Source organism: Gregarina niphandrodes (assembly GCF_000223845.1).
Source record: "Gregarina niphandrodes unplaced genomic scaffold scaffold00007, whole genome shotgun sequence".
Taxonomy (NCBI): domain Eukaryota; phylum Apicomplexa; class Conoidasida; order Eugregarinorida; family Gregarinidae; genus Gregarina; species Gregarina niphandrodes.
The window spans coordinates 139,414-165,195 of record NW_011645778.1 but is presented as its reverse complement, the minus strand read 5'-3'; the positions used below and the strand labels follow the sequence as shown (position 1 = coordinate 165,195).

The 25,782-nt window shown below is 53.0% G+C and overlaps 14 protein-coding genes across 14 annotated transcripts; 6 read left to right on the top strand and 8 right to left on the bottom strand.

Annotated features, from left to right (window-relative positions):
• Window positions 1–6: 6 nt before the first annotated feature.
• Window positions 7–3,318, top strand: GNI_050380 (putative karyopherin (importin) protein beta; the record flags this gene model as incomplete). The annotated part of the gene is made up of 1 exon (XM_011131436.1): window positions 7–3,318. The coding sequence occupies one exon, from the start codon at window positions 7–9 to the stop codon at window positions 3,316–3,318; it is 3,312 nt and encodes a 1,103-aa protein (XP_011129738.1).
• A 279-nt stretch (window positions 3,319–3,597) lies between these two features.
• Window positions 3,598–5,241, top strand: GNI_050370 (aspartyl-tRNA synthetase; the record flags this gene model as incomplete). Its single annotated transcript, XM_011131435.1, has 1 exon — window positions 3,598–5,241. One exon carries the CDS (start codon window positions 3,598–3,600, stop codon window positions 5,239–5,241), a length of 1,644 nt encoding a protein of 547 aa, XP_011129737.1.
• A 108-nt stretch (window positions 5,242–5,349) lies between these two features.
• Window positions 5,350–6,201, top strand: GNI_050360 (putative transmembrane protein; the record flags this gene model as incomplete). The annotated part of the gene is made up of 1 exon (XM_011131434.1): window positions 5,350–6,201. The coding sequence occupies one exon, from the start codon at window positions 5,350–5,352 to the stop codon at window positions 6,199–6,201; it is 852 nt and encodes a 283-aa protein (XP_011129736.1).
• A 216-nt stretch (window positions 6,202–6,417) lies between these two features.
• On the top strand, window positions 6,418–7,264 carry GNI_050350 (hypothetical protein; the record flags this gene model as incomplete). The annotated part of the gene is made up of 2 exons (XM_011131433.1): window positions 6,418–6,477; window positions 6,569–7,264. 2 exons carry the CDS (start codon window positions 6,418–6,420, stop codon window positions 7,262–7,264), a joined length of 756 nt encoding a protein of 251 aa, XP_011129735.1.
• Window positions 7,265–7,661: 397 nt separating this feature from the next.
• GNI_050340 (GRC3 protein) lies at window positions 7,662–9,353 on the bottom strand (the record flags this gene model as incomplete). The annotated part of the gene is made up of 1 exon (XM_011131432.1): window positions 7,662–9,353. One exon carries the CDS (start codon window positions 9,351–9,353, stop codon window positions 7,662–7,664), a length of 1,692 nt encoding a protein of 563 aa, XP_011129734.1.
• A 912-nt stretch (window positions 9,354–10,265) lies between these two features.
• GNI_050330 (hypothetical protein) lies at window positions 10,266–11,492 on the bottom strand (the record flags this gene model as incomplete). Its single annotated transcript, XM_011131431.1, has 1 exon — window positions 10,266–11,492. One exon carries the CDS (start codon window positions 11,490–11,492, stop codon window positions 10,266–10,268), a length of 1,227 nt encoding a protein of 408 aa, XP_011129733.1.
• A 300-nt stretch (window positions 11,493–11,792) lies between these two features.
• GNI_050320 (putative glutathione S-transferase) lies at window positions 11,793–12,383 on the bottom strand (the record flags this gene model as incomplete). Its single annotated transcript, XM_011131430.1, has 1 exon — window positions 11,793–12,383. One exon carries the CDS (start codon window positions 12,381–12,383, stop codon window positions 11,793–11,795), a length of 591 nt encoding a protein of 196 aa, XP_011129732.1.
• A 185-nt stretch (window positions 12,384–12,568) lies between these two features.
• Window positions 12,569–13,444, top strand: GNI_050310 (putative alanyl-tRNA synthetase; the record flags this gene model as incomplete). The annotated part of the gene is made up of 1 exon (XM_011131429.1): window positions 12,569–13,444. One exon carries the CDS (start codon window positions 12,569–12,571, stop codon window positions 13,442–13,444), a length of 876 nt encoding a protein of 291 aa, XP_011129731.1.
• Window positions 13,445–13,729: 285 nt separating this feature from the next.
• On the bottom strand, window positions 13,730–14,386 carry GNI_050300 (hypothetical protein; the record flags this gene model as incomplete). Its single annotated transcript, XM_011131428.1, has 1 exon — window positions 13,730–14,386. The coding sequence occupies one exon, from the start codon at window positions 14,384–14,386 to the stop codon at window positions 13,730–13,732; it is 657 nt and encodes a 218-aa protein (XP_011129730.1).
• Window positions 14,387–15,136: 750 nt separating this feature from the next.
• On the bottom strand, window positions 15,137–15,724 carry GNI_050290 (hypothetical protein; the record flags this gene model as incomplete). The annotated part of the gene is made up of 1 exon (XM_011131427.1): window positions 15,137–15,724. One exon carries the CDS (start codon window positions 15,722–15,724, stop codon window positions 15,137–15,139), a length of 588 nt encoding a protein of 195 aa, XP_011129729.1.
• An 869-nt stretch (window positions 15,725–16,593) lies between these two features.
• GNI_050280 (putative RNase protein E) lies at window positions 16,594–16,836 on the bottom strand (the record flags this gene model as incomplete). Its single annotated transcript, XM_011131426.1, has 1 exon — window positions 16,594–16,836. The coding sequence occupies one exon, from the start codon at window positions 16,834–16,836 to the stop codon at window positions 16,594–16,596; it is 243 nt and encodes an 80-aa protein (XP_011129728.1).
• A 634-nt stretch (window positions 16,837–17,470) lies between these two features.
• On the bottom strand, window positions 17,471–18,658 carry GNI_050270 (hypothetical protein; the record flags this gene model as incomplete). Its single annotated transcript, XM_011131425.1, has 1 exon — window positions 17,471–18,658. The coding sequence occupies one exon, from the start codon at window positions 18,656–18,658 to the stop codon at window positions 17,471–17,473; it is 1,188 nt and encodes a 395-aa protein (XP_011129727.1).
• Window positions 18,659–18,781: 123 nt separating this feature from the next.
• Window positions 18,782–21,091, top strand: GNI_050260 (HNH endonuclease domain protein; the record flags this gene model as incomplete). The annotated part of the gene is made up of 1 exon (XM_011131424.1): window positions 18,782–21,091. One exon carries the CDS (start codon window positions 18,782–18,784, stop codon window positions 21,089–21,091), a length of 2,310 nt encoding a protein of 769 aa, XP_011129726.1.
• Window positions 21,092–23,993: 2,902 nt separating this feature from the next.
• GNI_050250 (hypothetical protein) lies at window positions 23,994–24,830 on the bottom strand (the record flags this gene model as incomplete). The annotated part of the gene is made up of 1 exon (XM_011131423.1): window positions 23,994–24,830. The coding sequence occupies one exon, from the start codon at window positions 24,828–24,830 to the stop codon at window positions 23,994–23,996; it is 837 nt and encodes a 278-aa protein (XP_011129725.1).
• Window positions 24,831–25,782: the final 952 nt, after the last annotated feature.

The following is a 25,782-nucleotide window of genomic DNA, read 5'->3' as shown; positions in this document are numbered from 1 at the left end:
GCTGAGATGGACGCGGTGACGTTGGGCACGATATTGAGTGGCTTCTTGTCGAGCCAGAACGATGTGCGGAAGAACGCGGAGGCTACCTTCAAGAGTCTGAAGCAACAGCAGCCGGGTGCATTGGCGGGTGTTTTGTTGGAGATAATGGGTACGTCTGCGAACGCGACGTTGCGGCAACAAGCGGCTTTGTCATTCCGTAACGTTTATCGCGAGTTTTGTCTGGGCGAGGCTTCGAACGCGTGGGTTACGCTTGATGAGGCGACGCAGGAGAATTTCAAGAGCAAGTTGCTAGAGTGTTTGAAACAGGAGGCGGACCCGACGGCAAAGCGCGCTATTGGCAACGCCGTAGCTGAGTTGGCCGACGCGATCATCATGGCCCAAAAGTCATGGGTCGAGGTCTTTGCCGTTATTCAGCAACTCATCGGTGCCACGGACCCGTTGTCGCAAGTTATTGGGCTCGAGCTGGCGGCCGACTTGGAACCACATATGTCCGAGGACTTCCAGAGGAACTTGTCCAGCTTGAAGGAAATGCTCGCCGCCAAGTTCAGCTCCAACGATGAGGACATCATCACCGCCGCCACTGCCCTCTGGTGCCAGGTCGTCATGAACGAAGACACCGTCTCTCGCGAACTCGCCTGCTTCATCGAGCCCGTTATCAAGATCGTCGCCACCACATCCAGCGAGACGCTCGCCTCTAACATGCTGAAAGAGTTGATTCAAATCGCGCTTGATGCACCGTTCTTCTTCAAGGGCACCGCCGCGGACGTGATGCCGTTCATGCTCAACGTTGCCAAAGAGAAAGAAGAGATCCGTGAACTGTCACTCGAGTTCCTGATGACCTACGTAGACAGCAAGTACAAGAATGTCGTCAAGATACCGGGGTTCTTACCGTCGCTTGTGGACGCACTGATGACCCTGCTAATGGACGTTGAGGAGGACCCCATGTGGTTCGACGCCGAAAACAAGGACTTGGAAGAAGAGAACCACGAGCTCGGTGAAAGCTACATGGATCGGCTGGCCGGCACTGTTGAGAGCGAAGTCATCATGCCACTCATCTTCGAGAAAGTGGGGCAGTACGTCACGCAGGCGGACTGGCGATGCAAGGTCGCCGGCATTTCGGCTGTGTGCCAGAGCATTGAGTATTTGTCTGCAGATTATGCCATCAAGCAGTTGCCGGAGATCGTGAAGATTGTGGTCGCGGCGACCAAGGACGCACACTATCGCGTGCGATATTCGGCCTGTCGCACGATCGCGCAGATCGCGTTGGACCACATGCCGTTTGTGCAGGAGAATTGTTACGCTGAGGTGTTGCCTGCGCTCATTGAGCGCTTCGATGACCCCGTGGCGCGTGTACAGAAGCAGGCTTTCACGGCCTTCGTCAACTTCGCTGAGGAAGTGGACATCGAGGACTTGTTGCCCTTTGTACCCGTAGTGATGGACAAGGTGAACGCCCGGTTGGACGGCGGTTTCAAGATGGCCGGCGACGAAGAGCTGAAGCCCGAAGTTGCGCTGGCTCGGCACAACATGATTCGCGAACAGTGTGTGACCTCGGTGGCCGTCGTCGCAGGCGTGTTGCGTGACCAGTTCCTGGAGTTCTGTCCACGCATCGTGCCTTTGATGAAGTTGATTGTGGCGCAAGCGGACACGGAGGAGATGCAGCCCATGCGCGGACGCGCCCTAGAATGCCTGAGTATTATCGCATACTCGGTTGGTTTCAGCCATATAGAGGCGGAGGCGCAGCAGATCGTAAATGCACTCATTGCGCTGTATAAGACGGAACGGAAGCCTGACGACCCTGTCACTGACTACATCTATGAGGCGCTGAGGCGAATGACTACCGTCATGGGTCGCAACTTCTCTCAGTTCAACAACGAGCTCGTGCCGATTGTCATCAGTCGCCTCAAGGACGTCGAGAAGGTGCCAGTGGATCCTGAGTTCGATGAGTACAACGATATGAGTGTGGTCAACGAGCGGTCGACGTCGGCGACGCTTTACAGCGGCGTCAAGACTTCGAAGCTGGAGCTGATGCACAAGGATCTGGAACTGCTCATTTCCATTATCGAAAACACCAAGGGCCACTTCGCGCCGCATATCCAGACTTCGCTTGAGGCTGTTGTGCCGTTGCTGGAGCTCAAGCATTCGGACGAGGTGCGCAAAAGCTCGCTCATGGCCATGGCCGAGCTCATTGGCGCTGCTCGTGATGGCCAGGCCCCTAGCGACCAGTTAACGCAGTGGGTCATGAACGCAATGCGGATCGTGCTGCAGGTCGTGGATGACAGCGAGGAACTGCATTATAGCGGCGTGGACCACTTGACTGCAGTCGTCTCTGGCTTGGCGCGGTGCATCGAGAACGCGGGCAAGGGGGTGCTCGATGCGACTCAAATCGAAATGGTTATAAAATGCGTGTGGAAGATGATCGGTACTTCTTCAACCAGGCGCCAACAGATGACCAAATACCAGAGTGACGGAGAGCTTGAGGAGGAGGAGCAGGCGCGATGGGACGACGAGAAAGAGCGCGAGCAGGTGTTCCGTGAAACGTGTCTTAAGGTGATGGAATCGTGCATCCGAACACATCCTGACGAGTTCTTACAGAGCGGCTCCAAGATCACTATGGAACACGTCGAGGCATTCATGGCTGTCCCGGACGCCGACGACCGCGCCCTGGCATGCTATGCGTGCTGTGATTTGCTACAAATTCTTGGCAGTCGAGGTCTCTCGCTCATCGGCACAAAGGTTGAGAAACTCGTGTGGTATATCGAGGACCAAAATGAGAGTGTGCGCCAGGCCGCTTGCTTCGCCATGAACCTCTGCATGAACACACAGGGAATCCACCAGGCCCTCGTCACCGAAACCGCCACCCGACTCCTCAAGGTCATCCAGCACGCCGACGCCTGGCGCCGAGTGAACAGGTCCGCCACCGAGAACGCAGTCTCTGCTCTCGTGAGCATTGTCCTGCACCAGTCGGAAGTCGCCGGTCCCGCCCGAATCGCCGAGTTCGTGGACCTAATCCTCGCCAGTCTACCCATCATCCAGGACGTCGAGGAGGGCAGACTCGTCCACGACAAAATCGTCAAGGACCTCCTCAACGGCCCCCAGAGCGCTTTCTGGGGCAACAACAACGCCAACCTTCCCAAGATCGTGCCCTTCATCGCACACATCTACAGGTCCCAATACGTCGAGGACGAAACCAATCCCCTCATCCGGCAACTGGCTCAAAAGATTGGCGTCTCTGCCATTTCCGAAGTTGTTGCTAACCAGCAACTCACTGAATACCAACAGCGAGGGCTCAAGAAGATTGAAAGAGACTTCACCAACTAAGTCGCGGTAGGTAACTACGGCATGTATCCACGGCACGCAATATCCGTCAACACACAGCACACAGTGTCAACACACAGCGCGTCGACGCACACATGAAAAGCGCGACGTGAATTTTGTTTGGTTCATGGTTCATCTTGAGAAGTGGCCTTAAGCAGAGGTGCCTTCCTTTGCGGGGGTATTCGATAGACCAATCGAGTGTTCTTATGCTGTGAAGATTTTGTACGTTTCAAGGAATTTGTTTGCATCCATTGTAGCAGCATTTTTTTTTGATAATTAAAGATGGAAGGGAAGACAACTGACGAGCCGGCTAAGGCCGTGACGCCGGATATGTCGGCAGAGGACAAGAAGAAGGCGAAGGAGGCGAAGAAGCAAGCGGAAAAGGCGGCGAAGGAGGCGAAGAAGGCTGAACGGGAGGCGCAGCTGGCGGAGCAGAGGCGGGCAGCCGAGGCGGTGTTGTGCAAGACGGTTGCGGATGTGAACGTCGACACGTATGGGAATTTGGGGGTCATAAATTCGGCCACTAAAAGTTTGCGAGTCTGGACGACAGTGTCTGCGATAACTCCGAGCTTGACCGAGCAAGGCGTATGGGTCAGAGGCCGTATAGCAGAGACCCGATGCAAGTCTAAGAGTCTGGCGTTTATTGTTCTTCGACAGCAAACGAGCACGGTCCAGTGTGTTATGAGTGCCACCACTGAAGATGAGAAGGACGCCATCAAGTTCCTGGCTTCCTTGCCGTTGGAGTCCATTGTAGATGTTTACGGAACGGTCACAATTCCGCCGGTGCCCATAACGTCCACGACGCAGCCGGTGGAGTTGGCCATCACGCGCTGCCACTGCGTATCCAAGTCGCTCCCGGAGCTCCCGTTCCAGCTGAAGGACGCGAACCGGCCGGAGAGCGAGATGAACGAGGAGGGCGCGGTCCAGGTGAGCCAAGATACACGGCTAGACAACCGCATTTTGGACTTGCGTACCCTGGCGATGAACGCAGTCATGAAGATATCGTCAGAAGTGTGTACGTTGTTTAGTGAATATTTATCGAAGGAAGGGTTTGTGCAAATACACTCCCCCAAACTTATTGGTGGCGCTTCCGAGGGTGGCGCTAACGTCTTTAAGCTGAAGTACTTCGAACGCGATGCTTGCCTTGCACAGTCTCCCCAGCTGTACAAGCAGATGGCCATCTCGGCGGACCTCGATCGAGTGTTCGAAATTGGACCGGTCTTCAGAGCTGAAAATTCTAATACCCACCGTCATCTCTGTGAGTTCGTCGGCTTGGATATGGAGATGGCTTTCAAGGAACATTACTTCGAAGTTTTGGAGGTAATTGAAAACACCTTCTGTTTTATTTTCAAGGGACTGGAAGAACGTTGCCAAAAGGAAATTGAAGCTGTACACCGCCAGTGGCCGGCCGAGCCATTCAAGTGGGGCAACAAGGTATTGAGACTTGAATTTTCCGAAGGCTGCAAAATGCTACGAGAAGCCGGATTCAGCGACATTCCTGACGATATTTCTCAATTCGATATTGGCACTGAGCAAGAGAAGGCCCTGGGAAAACTAGTCAAGGCCAAATATGACACCGACTTCTACTACATGATCAACTATCCCTTGGGTGTCCGTCCGTTCTACACCATGCCGCACCCCACCGACCCCAGTTTATCGAACTCTTATGACTTCTTCATGCGCGGCGAAGAAATCGTGTCCGGTGCGCAACGAGTTCACGACCCCGAACTACTCACCGAAAGAGCGCAAAAACTTGGCATTGAAGTTAGCACCATCAAGTCATATATTGACTCGTTCCGACTCGGTGCTCACCCGCACGCAGGATGTGGCATTGGCCTAGAGCGAGTCGTCATGCTGTTCCTCGGCCTGAACAACATCAGAAAAGTCTCCATGTTCCCGAGAGACCCCAAACGCCTGACCCCCTGATCTGGCGGTGGTCATTTCCAACTGGGGACTGTTGGATTCGAACTATGGATCCGAACTTGGGGCTCGTGGGACGACTTCTAAATTTCGGATTTTTGTGAAATTAACCAGATGTTCCTCTCGTTGTTAATTTTAGTAGAAGTGGTGTACAGTACCGAGCACGTGCCGATAACCCAAGAGAGCCGATTGGTGTTGCGTTGCGAAGACACAACGAGTGGAGATGACTCGAATCTGAGTTTATGCCAGTGGGGCTGTTATAGGAAATGCATAGCGCCGTTTGCCGGGACGGGCAACGAAGACATAGTGATATCTGGTGTGCAGTTTGAAAGTTGTGTGGAGGAATTACCGGACGACTGCCGACTGCACGGCAGTCTGTACACTCCCGTCCTGCTGGATACTTATTGCATTGGAGACCTGGGTCCTAGTGGAGGCAAGTACTATAAAATGTTCATTCCCGCAACGGATGGGATTATGTATTCGGACACATTTTCTCCGACAAATGTTTTGTTGGGCCTGTATAACCAGTCCAGTACCGTACCCACAGATGAGTGTCTGAGCAACAGCATTTACTACGTCTTGGCACCGACGACTGATGCTCTCGGATACACCATTCAGACTGATGGAATTCAGTTTATCTCTTCTGACGACGAAGCTGGATACTTGAGCTGCCCCGCACTCCCTGAATGGTCCAGTGAACAGAGTGCTGTCACGACCTTCCCCGTCATCTCTGAAACGTCCTACGGTATCCCGTTGACCAACGTCAGCACTGCCCTCTCCATCTCCCAAAGGGGAATGCTCGTCGAAGACAACGTGGTTGTATTCGGGACGCCCTCCAAGTGCCGTATGACATACCCAGCTGATGCGTACCTTTTCCTTCAAGGCAACTTCACCATGGCCACAGGAACTTTTCTTAACGTTGCGACTACAGGCTTCATCGCACTTTTGACAAACGTCTTTTTGTAAACCTCAAACAAGCTTTGCATTGCCCCACGCCTTTTCATTGTCTGTCTGGAGAATCTTTGCTACTGGTTACGCCCAACGGAACAGGTACCAGTACCAGGGAATGTGTTCGGTTGCTGAGCATGAGCTGCTGCAGACTCCTGACACAAATTCCGCGTCTAGTCGTGATCGGAGGCTAACGCCCATCGGTGGCGGCATAAAAAATTCCCCGCCACCCTCATGACAACCGTGCTGGATATCAATGCAATCCTGAAAAAGACAGATAAAGCCATCAAGCATGTACGTCAACACTTTTTGCGTAAGCTCGTGAAGAAGGATAATGAGCAGCACACACTCGCGCGCAACATTCTGCGAATATTTATGTCTTCAGTTACTATGTGAGGAACCCCCTAGCCATCGTGAATATTTGCCTACGGCGTACGATTGTTGTCTGACACAGCAAATACTGAATTCAGATGCAACAAGATCCATGCTTGCGTCGGTCAAAACGGAAATGGAATTGGAGATAAAATCAGATGTTTCCACCAGGATAAAGGCTGACGTCGACTTGTCGTTGGTCGAGAAACGTCGGTTCATAATGACGGACGAGGGTGCTAAATGGCTGAAGCGGGCAGCGAAGGATATTCTGGATTCTAATGAGAAGACGTCGCAGTTGCTACTGAAGGTTTTGAAGAGAGCCAGACAAGGGAAGTCAGACGGGCTCATGGATGAAATACCAACTGGCGACGTGCCAAGCGAGGACGACGTACCGACGGAGGACGGCTCAGGTGCCGGAGACGAATCAGGTGTTGAAGACGGCGGTGTAGATCGGAATGCAAGCGACGATGATGGCATGGGGGCTGCTTGGGGAGATGGGCTGACAGAGGAATGCTGCGATGAGGAGGACGCAGAGCTAATGGAGGTGTTGAAAAGGTATAAGGTTCGAAACGACGAAGAGGACATAGAGAGCGAGGGAGACGCGCGACCCACGGCTTTGGGTAAGACCGACGACGACGACGAGGAGCTCGATGACGATGCCTTCGATAGTAACCTTGGTGATGAAGAGTTGGACCAACTGTACCAATGACCGTGTACCCTGCCTGACCATATGTTGGCCCTACATGCCTGACCATGTGGTTGACCCTGCCTCAACCTGTTTCCGCCAGTACGGGGTATGTTCTAGTACTAGTACTAGTACATGCCAGTGCTAGTCCAAGTTGACTTATAAACCGCTTGTCCTTCAGACTACACTTGTTCTCCGTGTTAGAGTGTAGTGGGGTCAGAGGGATGGGTCGAGGGGATGGTTACTGCGGTTTGTCGCATTTGATTGTCTGCTGCTCTTGCGTTTGTTTTTTGACGGTTTGACAACCATGTTCCTGAGTTGATGTTTGTTGGTTAAAGCATCTTTCATCCTAGACCAAACTTGGACTGCCTCTTCCATTGAGAATTCTCTACAGCAGCATTTGTTTGGTCGGTGAATGATCTTACGGGTAGCATCTAATGGCATAGCATTTTTGTTGTGAAAGATTTTCTTTAGAATATATCGCGATAGTCTTCTTGTTCCAGTCAATGGCCGTGCACACACCGAGACACACTAGCCAGTCCTGGCCGTCGTGATGGTCTGCCTGGTGCATCACGTAAACCACTCTGCCGGTGAAGGAGGCTGTTACAGTATCCGCAGATGACGCCTTGTGGGCGACTTCTTTGTCGGTCACGAACTGAACATTCTTAAGACTAAGTACCGAACCCGATCCGCAGACTAGTCTCTCCAAGAAGTAGGAGTCTTTCCGTTGACAGCCGACCTCTGCCAGACAAATCCGCTTTGAAAATAACGCATACATAACCATATGCATCCGCTTTCGTCGCCGGAACAACGAGTCCAGCGAAGATCGAACTCGAACCACACTCTCCTCAACGGCCGTCACACCCACAGCCGGTGTAGCACTCGACGTGATGTCATTCTGATTACAGGTGATGTCATTCCGATTACAGGTGCTGGCAATCTCGCTCGCAGTAGTTGCATCGAACAACTGCCCGCGAGGTCCTGAAGGTGACAATGCCTCCGATGTGCTTTCAAGAGGCAGATCAAATCCCTCGATATAGTGACTGTCGAACGGTAGCTTCCCCGAGGCGGACGGAGCCCGAAGATAAGGCAGGCTGACGTACGACAAATCCGGCAGTGTTTCCAGTAGCGGCGAGAGTACGTGAGGACTGCCGGGCCGGAACGAGGCACCTGGTAAGCCATTGCCGCACAGGTACGGGGCACCAACGGCAGATTCGTCGCCAACCGAAGCACTGCCAGAACCCGAAGCATTCCCAGGACCCGTATACTCTGGTCCTGTGCCTCCGTGGTGCGTGCCCTGTGTATGGTCGACGGTTTTTTTCCTCCTCCTGAGGATCACGATATCTGTCACGCCCATCATTGCCGAAACCAAGTCCAATAACTGAGAACCCATTCCCGTGTACCATCCGTGCCAGTTGATAATTAGCGGCAACCCCTGACTCTCTTGCTGATTATACAGGGCGCAATATCTATGGTACAACTTCAACAACTTATGTATGGCCACGATATAGTCCTTCTCACTGCCCCTTGGACTCGTTTTTCCTAAGACTTGAGAATGCGAATGCACGTCCGATCCCAGGTCGGGCTCGCCATGCAGCGAAAGGGATACAACCCCAGACACACTCTTAAGCGGTTGGCCTGGATCCAGATCCATAACTGCACAGGCTCTGTAGCGTCGACCTGTGCCATAGCACACGACCCTGTTAGTAACAAAATTCACAAAGGTACTCTTTCCAGAGCTGACAGGACCCACAACAATGACAGCCAGTCGCTGTTTTTTCAAGAGCGCATCAGCACACGCGTCCCAGGAAGGCTTCACCAAAAACACAGACATCTGCGGCTTCCTGTACTTCTGCGGGGCCGTCTTATAACGCAGCTTCACCACAGCCGTTGTTCCTTTAATCGCCTTCATAGAATCCATAATAGACTCGTCGTTCCTCCGGTAATGATACAATCCCGAAACACCATTTCCTGCCGCATACAAAATGGCACCTCTTACGCTACACTCCCCCGCCAAAACCTCAATGTCACAATCACTTTTAAGCCCGATGGAACTTCGGCTGAGCTCCACCAATATCCAGTCCCTACCGTCTTCGTCTTGTACTATTTTCATCCAAAATGGAACGGCCTTCGGGCCACAGCCCAGGCACCTTTATATAACACACCATTCAGTGACGCAAGCCGTTCGATACTACTAACTATGTTAAAGAAAAACGCCAAGCCATACCCAGAGTCCCGGCTGAGGGAGGGATAAGAACCTCAGAATATTGACTAGCGCTTTAAGAAGAACTATTTCCTGCAGGCTAGCCTTCCACGCAAGTCCCGGTTCCGGTGACAGAGGAAAGGCAAACATTAATGGACAGTCGTACCCTTCCGGAAATGTGGGGCTTCGGAGTCCCGTGTTGGCGACTAGAAGTTTGGAAAGTGAAGGATCTTCTGAAAGAGGAGTTACCAGCTCGTATGGGATGAAGGGCGGTAGGACTATGGCAATGAAGTAACTACCACCGCGACGCAGCATGAGATCGCGACGCAGCATGAGACCGCGACGCAGCATGAGACCGCGACGCAGCATGAGATCGCGACGCAGCATGAGACCGCGACGCAGCATGAGACCGCGACGAGACAGGGAACCTCATAATGTCTCGCTACAAGGCCTCATAAGATTCTCCTGTATTCGTGTATAATGCAAGGGGATCCCATGAGGCCTTGTAGTGAGGCTGTGTTCGTAGAGAATGCAGTCTCACAACAAGGCTGAGGCAGTAATCATTCTATTATCGGGCAGCATGTCCAATACACAGTTCCCTCCAGACGACTGAGCATCGGTGACCCACACGGCACAGATGCGGACCTATAATGCCGTTCCACTCCCACAGTTCACCGCCCACGATGGATTTGCTTTCAAACCGACCACCGGCCGCCCAGCCGTGTTCTCCAACTTGGCACACATGATTCTGCTGGCGATGTTCGCTATCGACCGCACAAATAATTCTGCGGCGGGGGCCGTGAGCCCTCGTCCCGGCTATCTTCACGACACAGCACTTTCAGTAGCGTCGGCGGTGGGGGTTAGCTGGTGCAAGGGTGCTTCCGCAAGCCGACGTACTTGGAGTTCTGCCTGACCCGCGGGTAAGAAGCTGAGAATATTGAGTAAGGTTTTAGAGATAACCTTTTCCAGCAAGTCAGCCGTCCACGCAAGTTCCGACATCGATGGCAGAAGAAAAGCAAGGGCTAATGGACAACCATACCGTCCCGGCGTGGTGGAGTTTCCGTGCAATCCTTGCCCGTCACGAAGACGACGTAGCAGGAGACAAGGGGCCTCAAATATTCCTGCACTCTCCACGAGTATATCCAGACTGCAAGGCCGAGCCGTTTTAAGGAGCTCATATCCAGCCGGTATAGTGCCACGGGCCGAGGAGGTAAGTGCACGGTCCAGTAGTACATCCAAAATCCAGTACCAGGGGTGACATATTAAACACATCCGAGAATTCCCCAACGGCGTCAGAAGGCAGCCGGTAAGGTCATCGGCATTTGGCATGGTAAGAGCGTTCCATTTTTTTGGCAAACACCCTCCCGACGCTTGGGTATTAACACAGAGCAGTACTTCCTTGGAGCTTCCAAAGTGGTCATAACGTTGGTACATCAGTATCACCATGTCTTCCAATGGTAAATAGCACACAGTAACTTGGAATACTGCCGGGGCTATCACGTCGGTCCACTCCCACAGTTCACCCGTTCTTATATTCATGGTGAAGAGCGCCACGCTTGTCAACTTGCGAATGCTGTTAAAAGAATATCCGTTAATCAGAACGAGGGGCCCGTCCCCGATCTGAACCACTTCACTGATCTTACAGAGTCCAGGGGGCAACTCGACCTTGTCGATCCAGCGTCTGGCACCAGTATCGTATATGTATAAGAACCTAGCATCCCGGTGCACTAGATCCCGATACGCTAGATCCCGATACGCTAGATCCCGATACGCTAGATCCCGATACGCTAGGTCCACGAATGCAATCAAATAAGTTCCTTCCACGAACAACACTAAAGGCCCAAAAATCGTGAATCCAGACGGCACTGCACCGCCCACAATAAATTCGCTTTCAAGCCGGCTACCACCTCCCTGGCCGTCCCCAGTCACATCGGGAGACCACACGGAACAACATTCCTGACCATGCCCATATTGCCAGGACAGAACAAACACTTCCTCGTGTGTGTAAGCATGATAGTGCTTTCCTTCAATGACCCTCCGGTCCACCATCTTATGTGAAACTTCGGCCGGAGTCGTTCGGGTGCAGCAACGTTTTGCTGACGCCCATCCCAATAGTGAAAAGGCCCTATTCGGACTCGACTTTCAAAAGCTACGAAAAAACAATATGAAAATTCTCGGTCAAAAATACCACCGGTCCGGTTCTACAGCTAGTCTGAAGGCTACTTCTGAAGGACGGTAGAAGTAGTCTTATTACTCGTCAGCTTATTCCTTGTCGTTTTATTCCTTCACTTAGGTCTATTCCTTCACTTAGGTCTATTCCTTCACTTAGGTCTATTCCTTCACTTAGGTCTATTCCTTGTTGTAGTACTCTTGGATGCGGGGTTCGGCATTTACGGCGTTGTACGTCTTCTGCAAACTTTCATACTTGGTCATGTCGACTCCTTCGATGCGGTCAGTGAACGTCTTGACAAAGGCAAAAACCGCCAAGTCCACGTATGTCATTCCCTTCCCATTGATCCAGCCTTCTTTCGACTGTCTGCTGGCGACGACCTTATCGGCTGCGGCCAGCCGCTCTAGAGCGTTCTTGAGTGCCGTCTCCCGATCGCCATGGCTGTGAAGGATGTCACTCAGAGGGGGCAGCGAGTCCTGCACGATGCTATATGCCTGCTCACACACCGCCAGCTCTGTGAAGTCGGTGGGTACCAACCCAGCCTTGGACGCCGCGTAGAGCAGAATGGCCCTGCTCTCCGTCAGGTAACTCCCGTCTTCGAACTGCAGCCACGGTGCTTTACCAGTTGGGGACTTGGCCTTGTACTCTTCATTCCACTGTTCTCGCTGGAACCGGAAATCAGTGAACGGAACACCTCCCAAATGGAACGCAAGCCGAGTGGGCTCCGCCAGTCCAATTAAATCAAAGTAGTACAACGTAGGACTAGACATTACCAAACAGAATTAACGAATTTATTGACAAATTATTGTTCGCAAAAAACAGTCCGCCGTCTCACCTATTTCGCAACCCTGAAATGCCGCCACACACTTGGGCATTCGCAGCTGCATATCTTGACCCTCTGGGGTTATCCCCGAGAACAAAACTTTTGACGACACACTACTAATTTGGTGGCGGGATGAAGGAGACGGAATTGCTGTACTTCGACAACGCGCCCAAACTCAGTTGCCTGGCCACCGTGCTCTCCGTCGAAGGCGAGGGCGTGGTGGTTCTGGACAAGACCGTCTGCCACCCACAAGGAGGTGGGCAACCGTATGACACGGGCTACATGCTCAAAAATGGCACCGGCGCCCCCTCTGCCGGCGGCCGCTGTGACGAACGATTTGCGGACGACCGGTCCACTGATGAAGGCGGGAGTCCGTTTGCCGGCGGGAGTCCGCCTGCTGGCGCGTCTGTGGGTGGCGGCTCCGTCTCCGGCTCCGTCCGGTTCAACATCCGGGAAGTGCGGATGGATAGAGACAAGGGACTTGTGTTGCACATCGGCGACTTCGAGGGTCGTGGCGGCGCATTTCGGCCCGGGGATAGCGTAGAGGTGGTGGTGGACGAAGATAAGCGACGTTTGTATTCCCGTCTCCACTCGGCAGGGCACCTCATCGACGCATGTGTGCGATCGCTCGGCTACGACTGGGTGCCATCGAGGGGACACCACTTCCCGGAGGGGCCGTTCGTCGAGTACACCGGAGAGACCACCGGCCTGGATACTGTGGCAATCAAGAACAATTTGGACCTGAAAGCGGGCGAACTGATTGCCCAAGACCTGCCCGTAACCATCAAGTTAAACGTCAGCCAGGAAGACGCCGCCACCCTCTGCGGAGAGCTCGACCCCATGTACCGAACGGCTGAAACCCTCCGACTCGTCGACGTCGGAGGCTTCATCGGACCCTGTGGAGGCACCCACGTCCATTCGCTTGGGGAAATAAAGCAAATGCATGTGACGAAAATTAAGCTCAACAAGTCCAAAGGCGTCATACACGTCAAATACTCCGTAGAATGATGTAGTGATGCTAATACAAACCACCAGGGCCACTCCACCGAGTGTTGCTACTGAGATCAGGGGAGGAGCAGCAACTGCTCCTCCCTAGTTTTTGGTTGGGAAGAATTGCTTGGTTGAGCCCTTTGGGGTAGTGGTCACATCCGGAGTCGTGGTCACTTCCAGAGCGATTCACTTGCCCCTGAACGTTCTCGTTGCTGGTTACTTTTCTTATGAGCCTGGGCCAGCCGGGGCTACTTTATAAGGGTTCTTTGGGTGGTTGGGGTACAGGAAAAATCTATCTATCATTTAGTTGCTATCTGAACAGATGCAAGGGCGTCCACATTTGCAGCGGCGGCCGGCTGGGCGGCTGCGTTTGCATTTGCAGGTGTGGGCACAACAGGTCGCTGTGCAGCAGCCTGGAGCGCTGCCGACAGCGCCCATCATGGCATACTCTCCTCCGGTGGCCTGCTGACAGTTGCCCCCCTGGAGGCAGCTCTGGCAGCTGGAGGCAAGCTGGCATTGTGTAATAGGGTACGTCGGAGGAGCAGAGTACGCCTGACCGGCAGAGTACATCTGAGCGGCGGGATACGCCTGTGATAGGTTAGATGCTTGGACGGGCATGTGAGCTTGAACAGGGAGCGACACTGCGTGCCCGAGTGCCCTGGGAGTTGATTGCAGGTCCGACGGCTGCAGAACCACTGGGGTAGCCGTCGGCCGTTGCATGACCACTGGGGTGGCCGCGGGCGGCTGCTGCATGACCACTGAGGTAGTCGGCGGCTGAATAGCCACCGTCGGGGTATATTTGACGTACAAAGTCTGCTGAGCGTTAGACCAAGACACTTCCGGGCGCTGCCCTGACGGCGCCATCGTACCAGCCGCAGGCGTCTGTCGCGAGGCAGCCAGCTGCTGCTTCAGCTGCGCATTTTGGCGCTCTAACTCGGCCTTCTTTCTTCCAAAAGCCATTACCTCAGATTTATTTTAAGCCCGGGAAATTTACGGGCAATTATCGCCTGAATTAAGTGGCCAATTGACGGTCGGATTGGCTGCTGGATTGACATGATACTCCGCCTCCTTGCTTTGCCAGTCCAGTACCGCTACTTCACCAGGATTCTGAATAGAAAAAGAAACGATAGAAACGTTCCCACCATCACCACGTAGTTGACTTCACCAACAAGGACGCCTACAAAGTTCCGAAGGAGCCTAGCCAGACTGATAACCGACGACAACCTCTCAGGAACTCGGTTCCTTAGGTTGTCTAAGTCTCTGCACTTGTCGATTAGATCAACTGGTGGACCCACATTACACCTACAGTTGAAACCATGCTCAAAGCGGTGGCGAAAACAATAACCAGGACCAAATTAGGGGCACAGGGATGGGCAAGGCAGGGGACAAACTGGGTCGTGGGCAAATAGACGGGGGATCAAATCCTTACAGGTTCAATTCGAATTGTTTTTGGGCGTACTTCGATGCCCGAATTACTTCGTCATAGCCATCCATCTGGGTATTTTGGATCGCTTCCTTCAGACTTAAGAACCCCTGGTAACCGACTATTAGAGCAAAACCCAAACACTACAGAAATGCATAGTGTGCCGTCCTGGAAGGGTGTGCCGTCCTAGAAGGGTGTGCTGCCGTGGAAGGGTGTGTCGCCGTGGAAGGGTGTGTCGCTGTGGAAGGGTGTGTCGCCGTGGAAGGGTGTGCCGCCGTGGAAGAGTGTCAGCTCACCACTGCTGAAAAGAGTGAGTAGACCCAGCGCCGAAACTGCTCATGCTTGTTCCACAGACTTCGCGGTTTGACGGACCTCGTATATATATGCCGTCTCGTGACGTTCGAGCTTCGGTCTTCTTCCTCATACACCGCCTGCTCTTCAAGTTCGTCCACGTTTTTGGACCTGAGCAAATCGGCGGGCCGTCGGAGCACGCGGCGACAGGACACCGACCGCTCGGGTTGCACACACGTCGGCACGCAGCCGCCCGGATAGATGACCGGAGCGGCACCGCCAGGGGCACTTCGGTCGGGGGCGACACTACCAAATATAGGGCTGGGGAAAGATGTAGTATTCTCAACCTCTGGCCGCATAGAGAGACGCAACACCAGCTCCCGGTCGGGACTGGACGGTGACGCGTCGGAGCGTGGCTGTCCGACGAGATCCAGCGAATTATCCGACAAAATCCCGGTGAGGGACGACTCATCGTTTAGGGGCAAGTCTGGATCCAGCGACGGCGCGTGCTCGTTGAGTGTCTGCACTTCTTCCTCGGGCACCATAGCGTCCTCGTGAGGTCCGACTGACCCCAAGTTGAGCATTCCGTACGAGTTTATTTCCCGCCAAAAATCGGCCCGGCCTCCATGCGGCCCGGTCCGGCCCCTACGCGAAGAACTATCACGCGGCCAGTCGTTCCTTTTTTACCACACGTAAAGCACAGTGTTCGGACACACTTATTTTTTCGATCCGGGCGGCCGTTAGCGGACGGCTTCCAGGCACCGTTGACGGTATTAGTTGGTATTACTGACGGTTCGGCTGGCGTCATGGACGGATTGTGTCTACGGCAACCAGCCAAAGTGTCAAAGCCACTCAAAGCCACCAACCAAAGTGTACCAAAATTGGTGTTGGTTCTGGGATCGATTTTACTGGGTATAAATGCAGGGCATAAATGAGCCTTTTTCCGCCGGTCGACGAATACAAGCTAGAGTGCATGAGACTGCAACGTTCCCCCGTTAAGGGATTGAAGCGGCGCAACGTACAGATCGAGGACGTAACCGACTGTTCAGATTCCTCCTTGCCTTCGCAGCTGGCCAGGTACCACTCCAACGATGACTTGAGTACTCCAGTGCCCCTGAAGCGCTGTTCGGTGCAAGATGACGCCGTTTCGACGGCACCCACACACAAGCCCACACTCCCTAGCTCGGACGAAGAAAGGTTTCGAGATCCCAGGGCCCAGGATCATAGAGAGCAAGATCTCACCACCCCAGATGTCCAAGATCACCGGGGCCGAATAGCCCCAGAAGACCGCTGGCGACTCACCAGCCCCACCAAGGCAAGGCTGCCTACCGCGCAGTGCGGTGCAGTGCGTTATCGCGCCCCCGCACCACCGTTTCAAGCAGGCCGCTCTGTCGCCATTCTGTCGCCGGCGAGACAGTCCTCAGTCGTCAGCCACTCTTCCGGAAACCCCAGGTCAGCCGACCAGCGGAGCTCCGGTCAACGGAGCTCCGACCAAAGGAGCTCCGACCAAAGGAGCTCCGACCAACGGAGCTCCGACCAACGGAGTTTCGACCAACGGAGCTTCGACCAAAGGAGCTTCGACCAAAGGAATTTCGACCGAAATAGCTTCGACCGGAGGAGCTTCGATCGAACCAGCTTCGACCGAAGAAGCTTTAGCTTCGATCGCGGGAATCTGGCCAGCGCTCAGCAAGAGCATAGTGGCTTGTCAACAGAAGAATGTTTCGAGAAAGACTCTTTCCGGCAAACTCACGAATCCCGGCTTATCTGTCCAGACCACTTTGAAGACACTGCGACACAGCTCGACGACGTCCAGTTATGCGCCACAGATCAATTGAACCTACTGAGGAGACAACTGGATTCCGAACGACAACATTTTGTAACCTCCCCCAGCCACCTGAAGGCCGCCCGCATTGTCCCAAATGGTTCCACCCACACCGTTTCACTCACACGTTCGAGTAAACACGAATGATACACACGCGTTCGGTGCACACGCGTTCGGTGCACACGCGTTCGGTGGACACGTGCTCGGCGCACACGCGTTGTGTGTGCACGGATGTTCGGTGGACACGTGTTGGTTCGGCAGATGCGCGGCAATAGCAGTACCATTGTAGTCGGAGAGTCAAATCGAGACTTTTAAGTTCGAGCAAATTTTACGGCAGTGCATTGCCGAGCAGTCTAAGACGATTGAACGGTTGTGCAGCGAGTTGGACCAGCTGAAGGCGGAGCACTCGCGCGAGTTGCGGCAATTGGAGCGCCAATTGGAGGCAATGACATTGCGGGAGGAGAACTTGGGCAAGTTGTTGAGTACGACGCGACGGTTCATCGAAGCGTCACAGGCGGTGAATTGGAAGCTTAGCTTTGCGTAGGTGTCGTGACCACCAGGGCTTCTTGAGCTGGGAGTCGATGATGCAGAGCAAGGCTACAGTCAATAACGGACTCACGTCCGGCGGTGTCTGGATGCAGTACAGAGCGTCGGAAGTCAAGCCCCCTCGGGAGGTCGCGTCCTCCGCCGTGCCATAACGCCCTACGGTCAAAACCGACCGGGTTCGCCTCGCACGCACCGGGACCGGAAACAACTCGCCCTGGAGTGTGTACTCCTGGCGATAGTGTGACGTCCGCGTCACTTCGCATACCACGTCGCCCAGGTCGTACTGCAACACTCCACGTCGCGATTCACCGCGCCGTGATTTTTCCTCCTCCAACGGCGAGGCACTTGGCTCCAACGGCGAGGCACTCGGCTCCAACGGCGTTAATGGGTTTAATGACGCGCCGCTTGGGTCAACATCGCTGTGTACCGCGGGCACGCACGTGCGGTCAGGATGCAAGGAACCTGAGCGCAAGAAGCTTGGGTGCAAGAAGCCTGGGCGCAAGGAACCTTTGCGAGCCCCAGCGTAGGCCTGCGTAGGCGTGTCCAACCCAGGTTCTTTCAGCCTAGGTGTATCCAGACCGGATGCATTCAAGCCGGGTCCCACAGGGGGGTTTAGACTCTTGCGCCAGAACACACCCTTTCTTGTAGGACTGGACGGTAGGTCCTGCCGTCGGTCGCCAGTCTGAACGACTGCACTCTTTTGCCTGTGGCCTGTGAAGTGGTCTTTTGCCTGACGCCTGTGAAGTGGGTCTTCAGTCCGTTGCCCTCTTTTGCGACCACTGATGACTTGCGCAAAAATGTCCGGAGGCGAGCTGACCGGGCTCACCACATGTGGACTGTTAAGTACAAGAGGCACGTGGAGAGTATGTCTGCCATCGTAGATATGATCACAGATGAACAACATGACCTCCCCCAAAGGGGTACTAATCGCAAGTAGTTTCCGACCCATGACCGGCGACCATTTTTCGTAAATACAATACAGCACATCCTGCGTCTCCATACTGACAATATCAACTCCCTGAGTAATCCTGTCGGAGAGCTTGTACAGGTACTCTTTTTGCCCAGTGTAGTAACATTCGATTGTAGAACTTTTAGAGCCAAATGAACTTCTTCTGCTGGATAAAGAATTCAGTGACTTTCGATCCATCATTGAATGGCTAAACTTGAATGGGCGAGCCGGTTGGACTAATTTGAATGAGTTGGGGGAACTCGAATCCGGTTGGCCGCGCTAATCAGTTACAAAAATGAAAAGAGTAGTTACCGGGGTCTGGCCATGATCCAACACCCAGCCAAGACCCGAGACCCGACCGAAGCTAAGAGCGCCGGCCAAAGTGATTTCCTGGTAATCTGCAGCTTCTTGCTGGACCTGGCTCAGGGAGTCAGAAACCTTCCATGTGAGGCGAAGGTGGATCCTGTTGACTGGGTCCACACACTTTTCAAGGGCTCCAAACACTTCAAAGCAAACGAAAAGTTCATCACATACTTCATGCACTCCATGTCCTATTACCTACTGCCCATTCACGCGACTGACGGGGTTTCCCCGACTGACGGGGTTCCCCCGACTGACGGGGTTTCCCCGACTGACGTTGAACCCTCAGTGTGTGTCGAGGACTTCTTTCCGCGCGATTACGACCCGGCTAAGGCGCTGCTGCTCTTCGGAATCACGAGTGTGGTGAGGAAACCGCCCAAACGGAGACCGAAATTCGACGTATACGCCAAGTCGGTAGACTACCTGTATGCGTTGGTAGAAAACGTCTGCTGGAGCATTCTCTACGATTGGCACAAGAAGCTGGCCAGACTGCAAAACTCCACTTGCCTCTGCGGCCGTTGCTTTTTGCCGCCCACGACTGAGCCCAGCCTTCCGCGGGCCGGTTTGGGTAGTGAGGGCGGCTTTTGTCCGTTGCGCATTTTGCTGGCCTTGTTGCAGTCGGGGTCTGACCGGCATAACCCGGCGAGGGGACGCGTTGTGGCTAACGAACAGGGAGAGTGCCGCACCTGCCAGCGACTCTACACGACCAAACTGAAGCCGGCCCCTTCCGCGAATGGACCACCCGAGGAGTCTGTGACGTGTGTTGACGACGGTCATGTGTCCCATTCCGACCAAGACTGCGAGGATGACGAATGTGGATCCACGGACGACGACTGCCAGTTGGTGAGCCTAAGCGATGACGACTGCCAGCTAGTAAGCCTCAAGACGACTGTCAAGACGACTGTGAGTCATGGGTCGCCGACCACCCTGCGGAAACCCGGGAGAGCAACGTCTAAGAACTTCACACCGTCACAAACGTCTAAACCAAGTCAAAAGACGAATCCGAAACAAAAGTCGACGGAACAGGGGAGAGCACGGCCAACCGCTTGTAAGACGGTCAGTAAGACGGTCTGTGCTAAACCCCGGGTTCTATCATGTCGTGCCTCTCAAGGGAAGGGCCCCGTGTCGCCATCCGTGCACTCCGAACAGGACGCTGATGCCGACACTTCATTTACCGCTATTGATTGGCAACGATACAGTGGTGACACTAAAGGGCCGTTGTTCAACGATGGCCACTCCCCCCTGGGCGTTAGCAACATCCAAGGGGTCATGGGTGTTGGTACCTCAACAGAGGAGGCTGACAGTCCTTTGTTCCCAAGCCCCCTAACGACTACTCTCCCCATGACTATGGCTACTCCCTCAATGGCTACTCCCTCAATGGCTACTCCCTCAATGGCTACTCCCCTAATGGTGCGTGTTGACTGGAAACAGTTTGAGGTTGAGCCGCGCCACGTTGAGGAAACAGGAAATCACGGTGCCGTGCTAGGTAGTCGGGATCTGGCCGGTGCAACGGAGCCCCCGCCGAGGTCGGGGACTCCGCCTTCTGCTCGCCGTCCCAGCAAGGTTCTCGATGGCCGATTTGTGGAGTATCGGTTTCTGAAGCCGGAGGTTCGTAATGTCTGGGAAACCCGCAGTAAGTCCTTCTGTGGTCCTGGATGCTTATATCTATACAAGCTGAGTAGTGACAGCAGTCTGACGAGGAGGCGAGTTGAAGTAAGGGATGCTGGTGTTTGTTCGATATGCGGTATTGAAACGCTGGCCGTGTGGGCAACTTACAAAAGTGTGTGTGCGGACATCCCGCATCTTTATTGCAACTCGACCGGAAGGAGCACCAACAAAGGTGCCATCAAGGGTGAGGTCAATAATGGTGAGGAGACAGCTGAGACATGTCGAAATGTTTGGGCAACCCTAGTAAGCCCCTGGGGCCCGAAAGTTACTGAGAGTGTGGGACAGCGAATCTCTCAGCGGATCTTGTCTCGTCAATATTCCGAGATCATGCGAAAGAAGACCTTCGGTTTGAAGGCGGGTGATTTATGGCAAGCTGATCACATATTACCGGTCAAACTCGGAGGTGGTGTCACCAAGAGTTTATTCAACATGAGGACCCTATGCGTTCAATGTCACCGAGAAGTCACTGCTCGCTTGGCCGCATGCAATAACAAGTCTCTGTTTGCCCTGCCCCAAAGCTCTACTCCGACTGGTTCCACAATCAGTCTAGGCCCGGCGGATAACGCAGCGAAAAAGGGAGCGAAACGGTGGCGCAACCGGTTGTAGTACTTCATGCCCCACTTCAGGAACTATGCTCCACTTCAGGAACTATGCTCCGCTTCAGGAACCATGCTCCGCTTCAGGTAGACTCCCGACGACTTTGACTCCCAATGAACTCACCAGCGGGACTGGTGAACGAACCCGACTCTCGGCGGACCTCACTGCAGAGAATGCCTAAATTCGAGGGTCTATTTCCGAATTTGGGCATTCTCTGCAGCGGCGGAAATAGACCCTCGAGGACCTCGGCATTACCTCCAGCGGCAAGCACCGCCGAGCATGTTTAGCTAGGGATTGTCGGCCAGCTCCTTAAGAAGCGATTTTTCATGGCCGCCCCTTTCACAGCAGCGCGTTATCACGTAGAACGGTTCCCGTGCTCGAAGAGGCCATCAGTAGCGCTACGCATGTGATGTCATACCTGGGTGTCGTTTGGCAGATTTTATGCACCCCCGTCCGCCTTCACTGCAAGAGACATAACAGTACGTGACCATGTGTGGGCACATAATTTTCCTACCAGCCTGCAGCGACCGATTGCACAAGCCGCTTCCGTTTTGGACCCGCATTTCGAACTACGAAGGTTTGCAATCATCCAGTCCAGCGATGATAGCTTATTACGGCAATCTGTGTGATTCGCAATCTGCGTTATTCATGTCGGCGATGGTTCAGATATGACCCAGCCGAAGCGACTAATGCCGTAGAAAACTGGCGCGATAACCATCCTCGCGAACTCATCCAATTCTATCCGTAGGCATTGCTCGATTTGAAGGCGCTGCTCGATATAATGAAGATTTAATTCAGAGAAGCGTTTGCAGAAGGAATCAATCAATACGCAGGAATCGTCTCTTCTCGCATCGTTCGTGGTTTGCTGCGAAACACATGTATGTGTGGAGCAACTCATCTTATCCTTCTCGGGGTTCCGTTGTGATGACTTTCATCGCTTGCGGTAACTTTAAAGGAGCGAACGTACAACAAACTGAAAGTTGAGTGCCTCAGCCCTCCTTTCTACCCCGCTCAATGCTAGCTCTCATTTAAGGAGTATTGAATCTTCAGTACAAGGACTGGTGCCTTAATCTTTATGAGAGATAAAGAGCGGTAACAGTACACATTCGCACCTGCATACTGTCTGCATCCTTCGTATATTCCTTAATTAGCGGAGTTCGGGGAACTGGAAGATGGTATCAGCAGTAGCTGATTTTAAGTCAATCACGCCTGCACCGTCTCCACCGAACCGTCGTCGGCGCATCACTACACCAGCCACGGTCGTCGATGCAGTCACAGCATCTTTGCTTTGTCCCTACGGGGAGAATTGAGCAACGTAGGCAGAATTGTCACCGCGGTAGCACGGCTTGTCACAAAGCAACTTATGTGGTTCGGAAAGTGAGGCGGTGGTCGAATTTTGGTGAGCTGTCGTCACGCAATTGACGTACTGCGCCTTCAGTGGCGCGGTAATGAGAAAATCTGATAGCAAGTCTGAATTGCGCACGTGTGTGCGCAATGCGCCGGTTGTTGCTATTTTGGACACTATGCGATGGGTGGCCCACTAAAAGTGGCTACATGGTGAAAAAGAAGGATCGCGTGTACCCATGGGGCCCTCTTCCACCAACAACCACCATCCGGTATCCCCCTCCCCATTTGCGGGTAAGTTATTATCATCCTTACTCGTTCGGCAGCGAAGGCGGAATCCATCTGCCCCCACAAGCACCATCCGATTTGCCAGCATATTTTCCGCCGCTAGCGCCGCTGCCCATGGGTTGAGAAAGACAGAACGGCACCGCCCGGATTTTTTTTTTTTAAATGCAACCCAGTTTCTCGACATCCTGTTATCTATATATCTTCTGTTTGGGGTGCGCACTATAAGCAACGATGGCTTGTAATGATGACTCACTATCACGACAGTCTGCGTAATGATACATTGCCGACGATACAGATATGACTCAAAGTCAGCCCTGATGCCAACCATCGTTGTAAGCACTGTATGGCAGAAGTGGAATGTGTGTGGAGGTAGGATCCCCACTAGCAAGGCACTTCACGATATGATGGAGACCAATGATTTGAATTCAGAGAAGCTTGTGCTGAAAGAATCTATACGTAGGAATCTCTCTGATAAACGGCCATCGTTCGTGATTTGTTGAGAAACACACGTGTGTGTGGAGCAACTCATCTTATCCTTCTCGGGGTTCCGTTGTGATGACTTTCATCGCTTGCGGTAACTTTAAAGGAGCGAACGTACAACAAACTGAAAGTTGAGTGCCTCAGCCCTCCTTTCTACCCCGCTCAATGCTAGCTCTCATTTAAGGAGTATTGAATCTTCAGTACAAGGACTGGTGCCTGAATCTTTATGAGAGATAAAGAGTGGTGACAATACACTTTCATTCCTTCATGCTGCGTCTTGGTATTGTTTTTTATGGGAGGTATGCTAGCACGGTGATACAAGTCGTGTGGTTGTTATGAGTGTCAGGTCCGTGGCGGTACGAAAACCACTACTTTTTGTGACTCTAGCTACCTAGACTAAACTCAAGCATGCGCAGCAGCGCCAAGCACCGCCACGTTTCCTCTCGCAATGAAACACAATCGCCTTGATAAAAATTGAACGATAGATCACCTCCCTTGGATAGATCACCTCCCTTGGATAGGTCACCTTCCTTGCCCTCGCTTCCACCTCTTCTAGTAGCAAGCCCCGTTAATAAGAGGCTTCGGTATCACGCAGCAAAGTCAGAGGCATCTATTTTGAAAACACTTCAACTAACTAAAGCCTTCTACTACAACCATTTCAGTTGTGCGCAGTTGAAACCCTTCCCACAACGGAGACATAGTATGTAGACATCCCCATAAGATAGAACAGCCCCGTACAATGGAACGTAATAGTCCCCATGTGAGCCGACAGTTTGTCCTAAATTTTGCAGTCCTAATTTCACGCGTTCGTTACGTATGGATCTGCTGCGACTTCAGCTATGTTCATCAGTCTGCACTCCGGTACCCGTATCTTCACACACGTGATAGCAGACAAGCTAGAGGGACACTTCGATCTCTGAGCCAAACATTGGTCGTGGCAGAACTGTGACTGGGAAGAAATCGGAAACTTATATCCAGCAGTAAAGCTGGTCCTGCATTTTTCAATGTCAAGGTTCACGCTCGTATCCAACGAGGTACTCTTCGACGCCGTGCTGCCGGCGGTAGTCCTACCAGGACCCGTAGTCCCCCTCGTTGACGTCGCGGTCGATATTGCCATTGGCTTGGTACTGTGGTCAACTTCTTGGTCCACTATACGACATTGTGGCACCTTGAGCTTTACGCAGTCAATGGCAGGCATGCTCACCGGACAGTTGCGCCTTTGCTCTTCACACTGGTCCTCACAATATTCATGCAACGAGGGGTCCGGGAGCTTGTATTTGCCTACAGAATAGAATGTCTCACATTTCTCAATATCTTCCTCCTCCTTCTCATCATCATCGTCATCATCATCATCATCGTCATCATCATCATCATCATCATCGTCATCATCATCATCATCATCATCATCATCATCATCAATCAGCCTGCATCCAGACAATCTGACCTTTACACAGTCAATAGCCGGCATGCCCGAAGGACAACGCGGCTTCTGCTCAGCGCATTGCGAAGAACACCACTCAGAGTTCGACGGGTTCACAAGTTTGTCCTTAGCCACATTAAAAAAGTACCGACACTTGTTGACATCCGCTTCTTGGGCCACCACTGACACGACTAGGGGAATAGTAAATATTCTCATCACCCTGAACTTCTCTGTAAGGATCTCTAAAGATCTGTTGCTGCTGCTGGTAGCCAGCCACACGAGAGAACCAAACCGATTTTTTGGGGGCTTGCGACAACCGCAATCAATGGTGGTACGTTGAGTCTTGGGTTAAAATAAAGTTTAGTCAAAAAACTAGTTTCCGTCGATGGCCTTCTCCCCACAAGCCTTCTCCCCACAAGCCTTCTCCCCACGGGCCTTCTCCCCACGGGCCTTCTCCGCCTCACCAGGATGGATCTTCAGCGTTTTTCCCGGAAATTATTACCAGCGGATTCAGTGTTAAAAAAATAGAGTTAAACGTTATAACTAACTAATCATCCAGAACGAGAGTCTGAAGTCTGATCTTCGTAGGGATATTAAAGTCTCGTCCGTACATCAGGTCCGTTGTCAATTTGTCCGACTTGAATCTGCACTCTACTACGCGTACGTACCTTCACACAAGTAGTAGCCGACAACCGGGAAGGACACTTCGGCCTCCGTGCAGCGCACTGTTCTTGGCAGTACTCTGCTTTAGAAGGGTCCGGAAATTGGCTCCCGGCAACAGAGTAAAGCGTCTTGCATTCCTCAATATCTGTTGGGGTCGTCGTCACCGGCAACGTCGTTGTCACCGGCAACGTCGTTGTCACCGGCAACGTCGTTGTCACCGGCAAGGTCGCTGCCACTTTATAACCAGCGGTACCGGCGGTCTTCTATCCGGATTCAATCCTGCAATCTGCAATCTGGAACTCGAATCTTTACGCAGTCAATAGCAGGCATGTTGGTCGGGCAGTTGGTCTTCTGCTGCGTGCACTGTTCTTGACAGAAGCCTGACTTAGCAGGATCCGCTAGCTTGTCTTTTCTAGCATCATAGAAAGTCTCGCACTTCTTAATGTCCAAATTCACACCCGCCAACGCGGCGGTCGTTGCAGGAAGAGTTACAGCCGTCGTGGCT